General features: G+C 45.9%; 1 protein-coding gene across 2 annotated transcripts in view; it reads left to right on the top strand.

Annotated features, from left to right (window-relative positions):
- Positions 1-247: 247 nt before the first annotated feature.
- Positions 248-14914, top strand: part of CFAP43 (cilia and flagella associated protein 43) — a 922989-nt gene continuing 908322 nt past the window's right edge. Inside the window, exon 1 of one of the 2 annotated variants that reach the window (XM_086922745.1) lies at positions 248-430. In XM_086922745.1, the coding sequence (XP_086778871.1) occupies positions 348-430 (83 nt within the window). In that variant the 5' untranslated portion in view covers positions 248-347. The remainder of the gene's footprint in view (positions 431-14914) is intronic. The other variant, XM_086922746.1, reaches the window with a different exon arrangement.

Below are 14914 nucleotides of genomic sequence, written 5' to 3'. Positions count from 1 at the left end.
AAAATACTATTTCCATTTCAGCACTGCCGCCACAAATATTTCCACATTTGCTCTTGACGCAGTTACAATTCTAAAATAGGTGCTACTGTACCTTCAACCTCTACGAGTTTACGGGAATATTAGCACACCGTCTTTTGTTTTTGTTAGTACGTGTGACCAACGAGGCAGGCAGCCCAAGAAACGTGCGTGCGTGACATGACTCCAATATTCTACGCAGGCCAATGGGAGAAGCTGTTTGTGTTTCCATGGTGACGCTGGTAAACGGAAGCCTCAAAAAGTAGCGAGATGAGGCACTAATTTAGGTTTGAAAGCTCCACGGCAGCAACTCTCTTTTCTGTTAGCAGACCATGGAGGACAGCAGCAGCAGCATCACCATCGTCAGCGTTAGTGCCCGCTCTAGCAGCGTCAGCAGCAACCCCTTGGAGCTCAGGTGGGAGGGCAAACGATGGTGTATAATTGTTTTAATACTGCAGACCATAGGAGTTCTTCAGTGTTAGGCGTTAACAGATCACAAAGGCGTGGTTTTATTTTTGGCATTTGAGTACCCAGCCTCACAGTGCGTCCTCTCCTTTCTTCTCGTCCTGCTCCTCGTCCGTTAAAGAATGGGAGGCTAAGATTCCTTATTCCGTCATGACTCGAGAGCTTTGGGCACGAGGAAAAAGACAAACGCACCTCTCCCATAATGCTAACACAAGAAGAAAACATCAGATGTCTGACAAAACAAACAAAAAAGAGAGGTTATTAACATGGCAATAACAATTGCAATACACCATATACCACATAAGTAAAGAATAATGCAATAACCATTACAATTATATAACTATACACAGATACAAAGCAAGATGAACTATGCATAATAAATATATTTCTCTTAAGAAGACGCCCGGAAGCAGCAAGTATTAAGATATACTTTTTTATTTAAGTTCTATGAACAACACACCATATACAGGAGTTAGCAGTGTGAAAGGCGATCAGCAACTGACAACAGTCAGTTGTAACGGAATAGTTAACTGTCATAATGGAACTTCCAGCTGTCAACGTTCCAGCTGGTGACATCATCCTAACATGTGAGGGAGGGGTCACGATGAGGGGAAGGAGTGTTGTGCAGGGAAAGGGTAAGGTAATAACTAGTGAACACAACAAATCTTCTCCTTTCCTAAAGAAACTTTTAAGGAGGAAGGATAGTTAAATAGACACAGTAAGAAAACACGTGTTGACTAGTCGCACACAAAGTCTTTGTACTTGCTTGGTTTGACCAAGATGCGTCCGCATCTACTTGTGCTTGCTTGTTCTTCCGTAATATCTCTTTCTGAAACATTGTCCTGTTCCATCAAATGACTATCTTCCGAGCTTACGGGGCTATCTGCTTTTCTATTGATGAGATCACTATTCTCACTCATAATCTCCTCTGCATCTTGTTTTTCTCCTCTAGTGATAAAGCTACTAGAGCCAGGTGAGTTCTCTGAGTCACAAGAGCTATGGCCTCTGTATTCACCAATGGACTCTCTGAGTTCAAGGTCAAGTCTCTCTCTGCTAGTATTGCAACTTTCTGGCGTGGATGTACTATCTCCTTCTCCATCTGAATCATCCGTTTCCCCACGCAGCCAGCCATAGTTGAACTTGTCTTGTTCAGTGACATTTTCCCCTTCCTCCATGGGTTTTCCCTCATTGATGACCTGTGGGATCACGTCAGAACTAGCGCAAACGGAAATTGCAGAGACCTGCCACACCTTACCATCACTGAGGAGTGCAGAGTTACAAAATACTTTTTCTACTATTAGCGGATCCATAAACCTGTTCTGCCCCTTTTCAATGTGTCCACTCCTTTTGACCCTCACTCTGTCTCCTTTGATTTTGATTTCTTTGCACTTATGTTTACTGTCAAATTTCTCCTTGCACAGCTTTTTTGCCTCCTTGTATTCTTTTTCTGACCGATTCAGCTGCCCATTCTGTTCTCCTTGCCGTTTTTAGCCATCCAATATTGTCCTTGGAAATAGGGGTCCTTCCTCTCATCATTTCGAATGGGCTTATCGGAGTACTCTCCCTTGGTGTTATTCTGTACCCCCAAACCATTTTGTTAACTTCTTTCCTCCAACATTTGCCATTTTTGTTTGCTAATTGAATGGTCCTTTTTATTACCCTACTAGCAGCCCGTCCCGACGTTGTCCGGGTATGAATTGCTGCCGGCCAGTTGTATATTGTTTTGTAGGATTTCGTTTTGATAGCATTTCTTATCTGTGACAGGCCTGTGAAACTCTCCGATTCACAGTGCACTGCTGATGCACTTAAGAGTGCGCGTTCAGTAGTGTGTGAACTCGAGTTTCCCTACTTTATTTTTCCTTGTAATATTATATAGCGCGAACTCGACAACATGGCATAAGCACAATTTACATTACAGAAGAAAGCATTAATTTGTGGTAGGCACGGGGAGACAAAGTGATTTGCCTGGAATCACAGGATGTTGAGCTGATGCCGAGATTTGAACGTAGCTCCCCAGCTCTAAAGTTCGCAATTCTAGAACTTGTGGCAGGTGGTGTGTCTAAAAGTGTATGTCGGTGCTGGACATCAATGAGAGAGACCTGTGCATTTTCAAATGGGTGGTGAAAAAATATGAGTATGTTGCTGGAGATGTGGGCCGCCGTGCCACCAATGTACTTACCGGGGGAGGGTAAACACCCATTATTCCGCAACTTTCTTTCCGCATACCATCACTCTGCATACTTTCATTACGAAAGTACCATGACTCCGCAATGCCATTATAACACATGGCATTACATTTTATATGCTTTTACCACGCATACATTTACAACAAAATTCGTTGTAAATGCATGAATGGTAAAAGCATGTTTTTTTTAATGTTTGGATAAGGTAAGTATGGGTATAGGGGTATATGCTTTGGGGTACTGAGGTATATGTTTTGTGGTGTTTGGGTATTTTAAGGGTTCAGATATAGTTTTGGGTTAAGGGGTACAGGGGTAGTTTTAGGGTTTAGGGATAGGTATGGGATTTGGGGTACAGAGTTATTTTTAGGGTTCAGGGCTAGGTTTGGGTTTTGGGGTATAGGGGTATGTTTAGGGTTCAGGGGTAGGATTGGGTTTTGGGGTACAGGGGTATTTTAAGGGTTCAGGGGTAGGTTTGGGTTTTGGGGTACAGGGTTATTTTTAGGGTTCAGGGCTAGGTTTGGGTGTTGGGGTACCAGGGTATTTTTAGGGTTCAGACGTAGGTTTGGGTTTTGGGGTACAGGGGTATTTTAAGGGTTCAGGGCTAGGTTTGGGTTTTGGGGTACAGGGGTATTTTTGGGTTCAGGGGTAGGTTTGGGTTTTGGGGTACAGTGGTATTTTTAGGTTCAGGGCTAGGTTTGGGTTTTGGGGTACAGGGGTATTTTTAGGGTTCAGGGGTAGGTTTGGGTTTTGAGGTACAGGGGTATTTATAGGGTTCAGGGCTAGGTTTGGGTTTTGGGGTACAGGGGTATTTATAGGGTTCGGGGCTAGGTTTGGGTTTTGGGGTACAGGGGTATTTTTAGGGTTTAGGAATAGGTTTGGGTTTTGGGGTACGGGGTATATTTATAGGGTTAAGATGGGTTAGTGTTTAAGGGTGTTGGGGTATTTTAAGGAGTAAGGGTGGGTTATGATTATGGGGTGCAGGGGTATTTAAAGGGAGCAGGGTGGGATTAGCACACAATATGGGACCTGGCATGAAGGGCGGAACGTACCACACTCCCCCAGCGTTTGTCACGCCCCCAGCACATGCCCACAGCACAACGCAGACACGCCCACAAGGGACTACTTTGCTGGCACAGTTGTTTTACCTTTTAAATGTATATGGTAGCCGTCTGCATAGCCTATGTCCTTCTGCTGCAACTGCCATTTCCAACGCTGTATTGGGTGTTGTGATTGGTGCTGTGGTTCCTGAGATTACCCGCCTCAAAGTTTTGGGCTCTCTCTTTATTATATTAGTATGGATTAAACCTTTCCACTGCTCCATTACCTACTGGGTGGTAAACAGACGTTGTTTTGTGGGTAATTCAGTTTCTCTCAATGAACTTTTAAAAAAGTGTCTGAAGTGAACTGACTTCCATTATCACTAACTATTGTTTTCGGTATGCCTTCTCTCGTGAATATACCGTCTATGAAGCTGACAACGTCAGTAGCATCAACCCTTCTGCAAACCTTTCTTTCTGTCCACTTTGAGAAGTGATCTACTAGGACCAATATGTTTACTTGTACCTCATGAAATTGTATGGGACCCATTATATCTATTCCTACTCTCTCCCATGACATGTTTGGGCATTCCAACAGTTGTAGAGGTGGTTTGAGAGTTACCTGGGTTTTATCAGAATTCTCACAAGGTGTGCAGTTCCTTACAGCTCTTTCAATTTTGATATCACACCCTGGCCACCAATACCAATTCTTTATTCTCTGTTTGGTTTTATTAATGCCTAGATGTCCTTCATGGCAAAGATTGATTACTCTTTCTCTTAGTTTTACCGGTGGTATCACTTTTCCCTGTCTTAAGATGACGTTCTCCTCCACGGATAACTCACTACGCAGTTCCCAAAAAGGTCTCAACTCATTTCTAAGATATCTTTTCTTTAGCCATCCTTTTACAATCAGTTTGCTGATTTCTTGTAATGTTTCATCCTTAAGATATTCCCTGTCCCATTCTTCTTTCTGTATGCTAGGGAATTCTTTGTTTATGCTTGCCACGCAGAGTTCTTCTTTGTTAGCTCCTTTTTGACCATTTTGCAGAGGCAGCCTACTTAGGAAATCCGCTACAACATGCTTTACTCCTGGTAAGTATTGTATATCATAATTGTAATCTAACAGTCTCATAGATAATCGTGCCAATCTCGCAGATGCGTTGTACAACCCTTTGACTGTGAGTACTTTGGTCAATGGTGTATGGTCGCAACGTAAAATGACCCTTTTTCCCCAAATGTACTGGCGGAAATGTTCCAGTCCCCACATGCAAGCTAATGCTTTTCGCTCAATAACTGAGTACTATTCCTCAGTACAAGTTAAAGAGCGAGATGCGAATGCGATGGTGACTTCTTTTCTATTGCTTTCCATTTGGGTGAGGACTGCTCCGATCCCTTTTCCACTTGCACCCGTAGTTACCACACAGTCCAGATTAGTAGGGGAGGTGCCTCACAAATTTCTCTTTTTAGTTCTTTGAAACTTGCTTCGCAACATTGTGTCCATTCAAATTTGTTTTTATTTTTTAGTAGTGTTCTTATGTTATAAGTTTTTTTTGAAAGGTTTCTTACAAATTTGGAGTAATACTCCACCAGTCCTAGGAATGCTCTTAGTTCTTCTTTTTTTTTTTTTTTGTGGAACTGGAGCATTTTCAATTGCCCTGAGTAGTTCTTTTTTTGGTTTGTTTCCTTTGTAGGTTATCTCATGACCCAGGAATGTTATATTTGTGTTACTGAACCTGCATTTCTTGTACTCTGCAATCATTCCACATTTTTCCAGTATTTTAAGTACTTGTTCCAATCTCTTATCATGGTCACTCTGATCTCTTCCCATTACCAGTATGTCATCCTGGAAGATGAGTAATTTTTTGACTCCTTTAAAAATTTCTTGCATCAGTCTTGGAATAACGCCGCCGCAGATGCTAAACCAAAAGGTACCCTTTTGAATCTGAAACACCCAAATGGTGAAATAAAGGTGGTGAGGTGTCTGCTTTCTGGATGCAAGGGTACCTGGTGGTATGCAGCGCTGAGTCTATGGTTGAGAATACAGTCATACCTTTAGTTAGCAACAGCATCTCATTAATTCTTGGTAGTGTGTATTAGTCAATTTGTATATTGTTATTGAGGTCACGCAAGTCCATGCATAATCTCACTTTTCCATTAGGTTTTCTAGCGACCACCAGTGGTGCAACCCATTCGGAAGTTTCTGTAGGTTCAATTATTTCTGCTTCAAGTAACTTGTTGATTTCTGTTCTAACCTCTTCCCTAAGTGTCAACGGAATGTGTCCTACCTGGTGTAGGCAGGGAACCGCTTCTTCCTTAAGTTTTATTTTGTGTTGGATTCCCCTAATCTACCAATTTTGCCATTAAATACTTCTGGGAATTTTTCAACTAAATCACTCCCCCCTATCTTGTCCTGTTGTAATACCAATACAGGTTCTGAGCTGTTGGGGTTAAGGGTGATACCAAGTTTACCCTGGTCTTTCCATCCAAGCACTGAAGGTCCAGTGACAGCTACATATAACTTACTGCTTGTTATTCTCTCCTTGAATGTGAAAGTCAGTTCCCTAAAACCCATAAGATCAATAGGTTCGCCTGTGAATGTTTTTAGAGTAATATCGGGTTTTTCCATACGCCCTCCTAATTCTTTTTTTTAAATTTATCTCTCCACACATCATGGTTGATTATTGTGCAGGGTGATCCAGAATCTGCTACTATTTCAATATTCACACCTCCTATCTTCACTATGCACATGGGTTTCTTCTTTTTGCCCTTCTCTGTTTCCTCTCCTTCGCTACCTTCCGACATGTTTAGTACACATAGGTTGTAATCCGAGTCATCCGAGGATCCTTGTTCCTCCTCTTTCTCGTCCTCTACATATTTTACATTCGCCCATAGTTTCCTTTTACAAGCTTTTTGAAAATTTCCTATTAGGCCACACTTAGTACATTTGTTATTGCTTGCCGGACATTTCCAATCATTTGCTAGATGCTTGTTGCTATCACAACGGTAGCATTTTAATTGTTCGAATGTTTTCATTTTCCCTTTCTATTTTTGTCCTTCCTCCTCTTTATACTTATAATCCGTAACCTTATTCTTCTTTCCGCTAATTTTTGCCACTACGTTTGCGTCATCTGTTTTACTTTTATTTTCACTGATGACTTCCTTAGCGCAACGCCCAGTCAATTCTGATTTCTTTACGATATCGGTGACTTGCTGAAGTGGTCTTTCACCCTTTGCCCATAGTGCATCTTGTATGTTGGGATTGGCAGCACACATTACTATCTGATCCCTAATGAGGTCATCATGCATGTTTTCAAATTTGCATGTTAACGCTAAGTTTTTTAAAGCTGATACATAGTCCTCTATACTTTCCTCCTTACCTTGTTTCCTACTGTAAAATGTATATCTGTGTACGGCAACACAAACCGTTGGCTTATAATAATTATCTAAGTCCTCTATGGCATCATTGAAAACTCTCACCTCCTTCTCTTATTTTTTTTGTAATATTATTGTACACCTTTAAACCACCAGCTCCCAAACAATGCAACAGTATCTTTTTTTTCTCCTCTGGTTTAATTGGTTCTTCACCCTTATCAAATCTCATATGTAGTTGCAAAAGTACTCCTTCCATTCCTCCCATTTTACTAATGGTGGTCCTGCACCCTTCAAAAATGCTTCTGGGGATGTAGATTGTAAATATTTCCTGACGCCACAGTCTCTGTATCCACTCACTGTATTATTAACTCTTACGATGCCACTGTAAATTATCTGCTAAATCCTGTCACTGTAATTCAAAATTCGTTTTAAATATGTATTTTAATCATACTGTAACACTCCTCACCTGTTTATATTCTGCTTACGATGAGCAAAGAATGTTCGTTAGTCCTGTCCGAACACGATAATCTCCTTTCCGACTAGATTTGCGTTACAAACAGTCTTACTTTCTGGTTCCTAATATGGCGTCATGCACGCTTCCTGTGTGTTGCAAAAAAAACTAGACCGTTCACTTCCCTCCTTCAATATGGCGCCGATGCATCTGACGTCACTCCGCTAAGTAGCCTGCGACACAATTCCTGAAGAGAATTTTCTCTCAATGCCTGCTGTAACTTATATAGGCCTGCGCTGAGGAAATTTTAACCAAACGACTTTCGGTACAAATCTCTTTCACATTCCGCTTCTTTTTGCTTTACGCTGTGTTCACTGTTGCCCCATGAGTCTTTCACGTCACCTCAATTACTCTTCAAATCCGCCTCAGCTCACCCTATGCCTTTTTGATCTCAAACGTGACAGGCTCGTCATATTTATTTTTCCTTTTTGGCCGCTGATATCCAGAGATGCTTTACTGTGAGTCTCTTTATTCTTTGATCACTCTTCCTAATTATCCTCTGCTCACAGCTTCTACTCGATATGCTCAAACTTGAGATAGGATAATTTCTTTACAACTCTGTGAGCTCCCTTAATGCTTTTCACACTTTCTTCTTTTCTTTTCAATTTTCACTCTCTCCTGTCAGTCTTCACCTTTTTCTTTCCTCACATTTACTATTATTTTGAGTTTTGTTTTCCTTTTCCAATCATCTCCACAAGCTAACGACTTACCTTATCTTTACGTTAGTCTCTAGCATGTGTTCAGATGATTTTCTTTGCTTATCTCCATTGTGAATACCGCTTCCTTCGATTAAATTTCTCCCTTCATTCTTTACTTTCGTGGGTTCTTCAGTGTGTTGTCCAGCATCCTCGTCGCCATTGTTGTTACGAAGACGTCCGGAAGCAGTAAGTATTAAGATATACTTTTTTATTTAAGTTCTATGAGCAACACACCATGGACAGGAGTTAGCAGTGTGAAAGGCAATCAGCAACTGACAACAGTCAGTTGCAATGGAATAGTCAACTGTCATAATGGAACTTCCAGCTGTCAACGTTCCAGCTGGTGACATATCCTAACATGTGAGGGAGGGTTCACGCTGAGGGGAATGAGTGTTGTGGAGGGAAAGGGTAAGGTAATAACTAGTGAACACAACCATTTTTTTATCCCATTACGGAATTCTTGAATTTCACAGGAACTTTAGTTTCACGTTTCCCACTAAAGGGACCACATCCCCTACTTTTAGACTTGGAAGACACATTTACTCTCTCAGGAACATAAGAAACTTTCTCCCCACGAGCAACATTCAACCATTGTCCATTTTCCAATCTTGAATCCACATTCACTTAAACCGCTTTTCACGTTGCCTTTCATTACCTTGTCACTAGTCATTTTAATGCGAAACCATTCTCCTTTTTTTTTTTTTTAAAACCTTTATTTATCAAATGCACATTACACAGCGTCTGCCTACAACCCTTTTGGGCCGGCCGCCATGACAAGCAGTCAAAAATTAGAACATAGTATACAGCGGGGAAGGCCGCTTCGCGTTTCATTATGGTGTAGTGCATAAAACAGCAATCGGAGGATATCGAAGGTTCAATTTTGTGATTTTGTCGAAGTGAAACAAAGAAACAAACACCTGGTAATTTAATAGCAAGGTTCACAGGAAGGGAGGAAAAACGGGAAACAGTATACAAGAATGAAAGCAGGTCTACTACGGGAGGGGAACGATGAAGGGAGTGTAGAATGGAAAATAATGAAAGGAACGTAATCTATGGGGAGGAGGGAATGGCCTCAGCATAATCAAGTGGTGGGGTATAGATGTCACCCCGGTATGCGTTCCATTGCGCCCCGATCCTATTCCAGTTCCTAGGACGACCCCGTGCCTCGTACACCGTCTTCTCCCGAAACATGCACCAATCCATGTTATCTTTCCAGGCACTGAGCCTAGGCGGTCTATTGGAGCCCCAGAGCTGAGTTATGTCCCTCTTGGCGACCGTGTTGCCCAGTGTGATCCAGAAGGTCTGAGCAGCCGTACAGTCCGTAGGCTCCCACACATTAAGCAAACAGCGTCGTGCCTCGGGAAGGAGGGGGACCCCAGAAACACGCCCCATCACATCATGGACCCTAGACCAGAAAGCTGAGATAACCGGGCATTCCCACAAGACATGAAGAAAGGTACCATCCATACCACAGCCACGTCTACACAGTCCGTCCGTCGCAAGCCCCATTCGTACCAGACGCATACCAGTCACATAGACACGGTGGAGGATCTTCAGTTGCACAAAACGAAGCCGAGCCGGAATAGCCACCTCCTTAGGGGAAGAGATAGATAGCCATTTGCCTGTCCTCGTCATCCAGTTCAAGCCCATCCGCCACCCAGGAGGCACGAAGCTTCTCCAGCAGGTCAGCCCTGTTGTTAATAAGTTTTTTATATATTAAGGAGATCGTACTGTCCGGGACATGGCCATCAAGAATACGATCCTCCAACTGGGACGACTGGGGGATGTCAGTCCCGGGGGGAAAAGCGGAGGATAAGGCATGCCGCACCTGAAGATATCTAAAATACTCCTTATCATCCAATTGATATTCCACCTTTAGGGCCTCAAAGGATTTCACTGCTCCCCTGGCCCAGAGATCCTCCACCTTGCTAATCCCAATCAAATCCCATCTATCAAACCCTTTCGTCCGCCACAGGTTGCCCAGCCGTTCAGAATCATACAACGGGGTCATACGCGTCAACCTGCCGCCCCAACCTGTAGCCTCAGTAGCATCCTTCCAGGCACGCACAGCACATTTCATAGGACCAGTCAGGAGACTGAGTGGTGACTTCGAGTATAAAGCTCTATTGAAGTTGCCACCTGGCAACAGGAGTTTATCCAGGGCAAAAGCGGGAGCAGGTTCCGGGGAATATGTCACATGGTTGATTGCACTTAAATGTGAGGCCCAGTAGTATTGTTTAATGTCGGGCAGAGCAATACCGCCATCATACCAGGGGAGTGTAAGTTTAGATAAAGCGATACGGGCACGTCCGTCCCAGATCAATTGCCTCTGTAGGCCTTCAATCTCACGGAAATAGTGAGCGGGGACGGGGTCGAAAAAGTTCTGCAAGGCATAAAGGAACCTGGGGAGCGACATCATTTTAAAAAGTGCCGCTCGTCCCAATGGGGACAAGGGCAATTCACGCCACCGCCGCACATCTTGCTTGAGGCGACGAAGGGGAGCGTAGAGATTTCGATCGTATCGCACAGAGGAATCCATGGAAACAAAGATCCCTAAATATTTAAAACCATCTTCCACCACCTGGATAGGAAACCTGCGGGGCAGCGGAGGCAATATCCCCGCTATGACATAGACACATGACTTGGTCCAGTTGATAACCAGCCCGGAGTTCTTACCAAAGGAAGTGAGAACGTCCAAAAGTACGTTCCTAGACTTCTGGGGTGAGGTGAAATAGAGAAGGATATCGTCGGCGTAAAGCGAGACGCGATCCTCCAGATCCGGTGCCCACCGGATCCCTTTAATCGAGGGCTCCCATCGAAGCCAAGCCGCAAGGCGCTCTAGTGCCAAAGCGAAAAGAAGTGGGGAAAGCGGGCACCCCTGACGGGTGCCACGTCCCAATGGAAACGAATCGGAGCTTCTGCCGTTCACCACGACTTGAGCTAACGGTTGCTCGTACAGGAGCTTCACCCATGCGATGAAACTAGGGCCGAAGCCGAACTTGGAAAGGGCCGCCCACAAATATGGCCACTCTATGGTATCAAAGGCCATTGTAGCGTCCAAGGAGGCCACCACCGCAGGCTCAGTGAGAGTTCCAGCTCTCGCGAGAACGCCGTGGGGTCTACGCAGATTAAGAGCTGTGTTTCGATGGGGTATGAAACCGGATTGATCCGGATGGATCAAGTCACAAATTAAAGACAACAGCCAATTAGCCAGGACTTTGGCCAGAATTTTGAGCTCGGCATTGAGTAATGAAATGGGGCGGTAGGAGGTGCAGCGGTCACGAGGCTTGCCTTCCTTAGGAATGACCACTATGGTAGCCAAGCGCTGTTCAGACGGAAGGACTCCCGCCTCAAACGCATCCAGAAACATTGTCCGCAAGTGAGCAGCCATTTTGTCTGGTCGAAGTTTATAGAGCTCGATAGGCAAACCATTGGGCCCCATCGCTTTACCCGATCGCAAGGATCCGATTGCAAGGGCGATCTCATTCACAGTAAAAGGAGCTTCTAGGGCCAATCTATCTTCCTCTGAGACACAGGGAAGTGCAATGTCACGCAACAGTAAACGGGAGTCGGCCTCATCACGGTCACTCACTGGGCTGTAAACCGTCCGGAAATGGTCCACGAAACAGTCAACAATCTCACCGGGATCAGACACTCATTCACCAGTCTCACGGGTGATGACGGGCACAACGCGGTTCATCCTTTCAGCCTTGTCCAGCCACGCCAGGAGTTTGCTAGCCTTGTCACCCACATCATACAAACGGCCCAGCTGATTCACACGCATCACCTTAGCAGCATCAGTCACACAGGCTCTATAATCCGCCTGCTTCAGTTCCAAGGAGTGTAGAAGTGCAGGCGTATCATCCCCACCCAACTCACTTTCGAGCGTAGTTATTTCGGTCTCAAGGGCCAGCACAGCCTCCCTCCTAGCTTTCCTGTCAGCTGCAATAAGAGACAGTGCGGAACCCCGTATAACCGTTTTGAAGGCCTCCCAGAGAACCGCAGGGGAAGCAACTGAACCTACATTCTCATCAAAGTAACAATCGATCGCCTTAACCAAATCCGAGCGGAGCCGAGGGTTCCTAAAGTGCCAGGGCGGGACAGGGGGAACTCTGCTTCCGGAAAGACCTCCCACCGAAACCTCGAGCAGCAAGGGGGAATGGTCCGAAATACCCCTGGGGAGATGTCGGACTTCCCGCACCAAGGATAAGTTAGCAGTCAGCATAAAAAAATAATCAATCCTTGAGAGGCTGCCATGGGCACCAGAGTGGAAAGTGTATTGAGTTTGTGAGGGGTGCAACGATCGCCAGACATCCACCAGCCCGAAGGTTTCCGTCATGTCAGTCAGCCACTTTTGTGACAATAGCAAAACCCTAGGGGGCAGTCTATCACACTCGCCCGACATCACCGAATTGAAATCCCCACCCATGATCAGCAGTCCATCAGGGAGCCCCAGGAGAGTCTTGCCGAGATCAGCATAAGTGGTAGCCTGCAGCCCCGGGGGAACATAAACAACAACAATTACAATTAGCTTCCCCTCCCATCTCCCCGAGACAGCAGCATAGCGACCCCGATCATCAAGGGTGACATCATCAATTTCAAGGGCTAAAGAGGATTTTACCATTATACCAACCCCTCGGGAGCCGGATGTAAAACCAGCGTGGGCGACAAGGTGGTAGCCTCGACGGTCAAGAGCTTTACAGGCATTACCAATCAAATGGGTTTCTTGGAGTAAAACAACATCGGGGGCATGACGTCTTATAAATTGCAACACAATACCACGTTTGATCCTATCCCCCAAGCCATTAACGTTCCAGGAAAGAAACTTCACGTCACCCCCCCCCCATCCCAATAAGAGTCCCATCCCAACCCCCTCCCGGAACCTCAGATCAAGGATGCACACAAGCAATATAGTACCATGTGAAAAGAGAAACAGAAAACACGAAACATAACCAAGTCCCCACCACCCACCCCTCAACCAAGAACCCGTTACAACACCCCCCACCCTGCACCCCTGCCGACTAAGAAGCCACCCCAAACTGCAGTGTGCCTGTCGCCCCATCTGAATCTACACAAACAAACCCCGAGGAGGAAGGGAGAAACTACCCCAACCCGCCCCACCCCGGGCATAGAGATGAAGCACATGATATAAGTTACTCTGTAAAGATTACGATCCAAAACCGGACCTCAGGGCCCAAAGTCAGTCCTGCGCCGTTGCGCCTCCGTCCGCAGCTCCGGGGCCTCCGCTCTCGGCGTCGTCCTTTGGCAACGAGTCTAACCAGTCACTGGCACTGTCCGGCTGATCAAAGAAGTAGGCACGGTCCCTGTATTCGATACGTAGGCGAGCGGGAAACAGCATCGCATATTTTAGTCCCAAATCTCTTAGGCGACGCTTCACTCCGAGGAATCCAGAACGTTGCCGCTGTACTTGAGGAGTGAAGTCAGGGTAGATCGAGACAGAGTTGTCGAACTTCAACGGGCCGTGTTTGCGAGCGGCCTGAAGAATGGCGTCCCTGTCACGAAAGTGAAACAGCCTAGCAATTATAGGCCTCTGGGGTCCCCCCGGCTTTACCTGTCCACCTGGGAAGCGGTAGGCACGCTCGACCGCAAAAAACTTACTGAGGCCTGCGGGAGCGAGTTTAGCAACAATTAGCTCCTCAACCAGTAAATTGATCGAGGCAGCACCACTGTCCTCCGGCACCCCGACCAGACGGATGTTGTTTCGTCGGGCCCTGTTGTCGTACTCCTCCATACGTCTGGTTAGCAGGTCCTGCGACGATCGCAGATTCCCAATCTCTGACTGCGCTTCCGCCATGTCCGTCACCAGACTGGAAGCTTTTAGGTCCAGTGCCTTGATCCTCTCGTTTGTCTTGGCTAAATCGGCTCGAATAAGGGTAACATCGACCGCCACCGTGTCTATCTTGGACACGATGGCCTCATATTGCTGACCCATATCAGCCTTGAGCCCTGCAATGGCGGCCAGTAGGTCTTGAAGTGACACTTCCGATGAGGTCGCCATGTCCGTCTTTGGGTCCTCCAAACCGCGGCTGGTAGCACTGGGGGAACCTCTCGGCTGTGTATAGCGATCGATCACATTAGACTGGACTGATCCCCCACGAGTGGTGGCTTTCCTGCGCTTCTCCATCTCGGGTTTCATCGCCATGTTGGATTCAGCACCCCACTGGGACCTCCCAGGTGCGATAGAATGTCAGCGACCCTCCGGACCTCGAAAGTCTGGTTTTGCAAAAAAATGTCACAGGCCACTGAGCCGGCGCTGCGATGGAGACGTGTTGCTGGTGAACCCACCAAAACCAGGAGTATAGAGTAGGTCCCAGGCAGTCAGTTCAAGGATGGACGAGAAACCGAAAGTGAAAGTGGCACACCATCGGTGAAGCAGATGCCAGGCAGCCGTTGTTGTTGCATTACTGCTCGGCCATCCAAAGCAGCAGAGTCCCCGGTCCCGTCCGGGGCCAGGCCAGAAAGTTTGAGACAACGTAAATATGGTCCCCGAAGTCCGATCTCGGCCCCAAAAAGTACAGCAGCATCAGCAAGAGTAGAACTTCAAAAGCCCATCAAAGTGACCAGGATAGCAGAAGGATAGATCAATAAGGGCGGCGCTGGTCTCGGGAGCTC

The sequence above is a fragment of the Lissotriton vulgaris genome, chromosome 5 (assembly GCF_964263255.1).
Source record: "Lissotriton vulgaris chromosome 5, aLisVul1.2, whole genome shotgun sequence".
NCBI classification, from domain to species: Eukaryota; Metazoa; Chordata; class Amphibia; order Caudata; family Salamandridae; genus Lissotriton; species Lissotriton vulgaris.
This window is presented reverse-complemented; position numbering and strand designations above follow the sequence as displayed.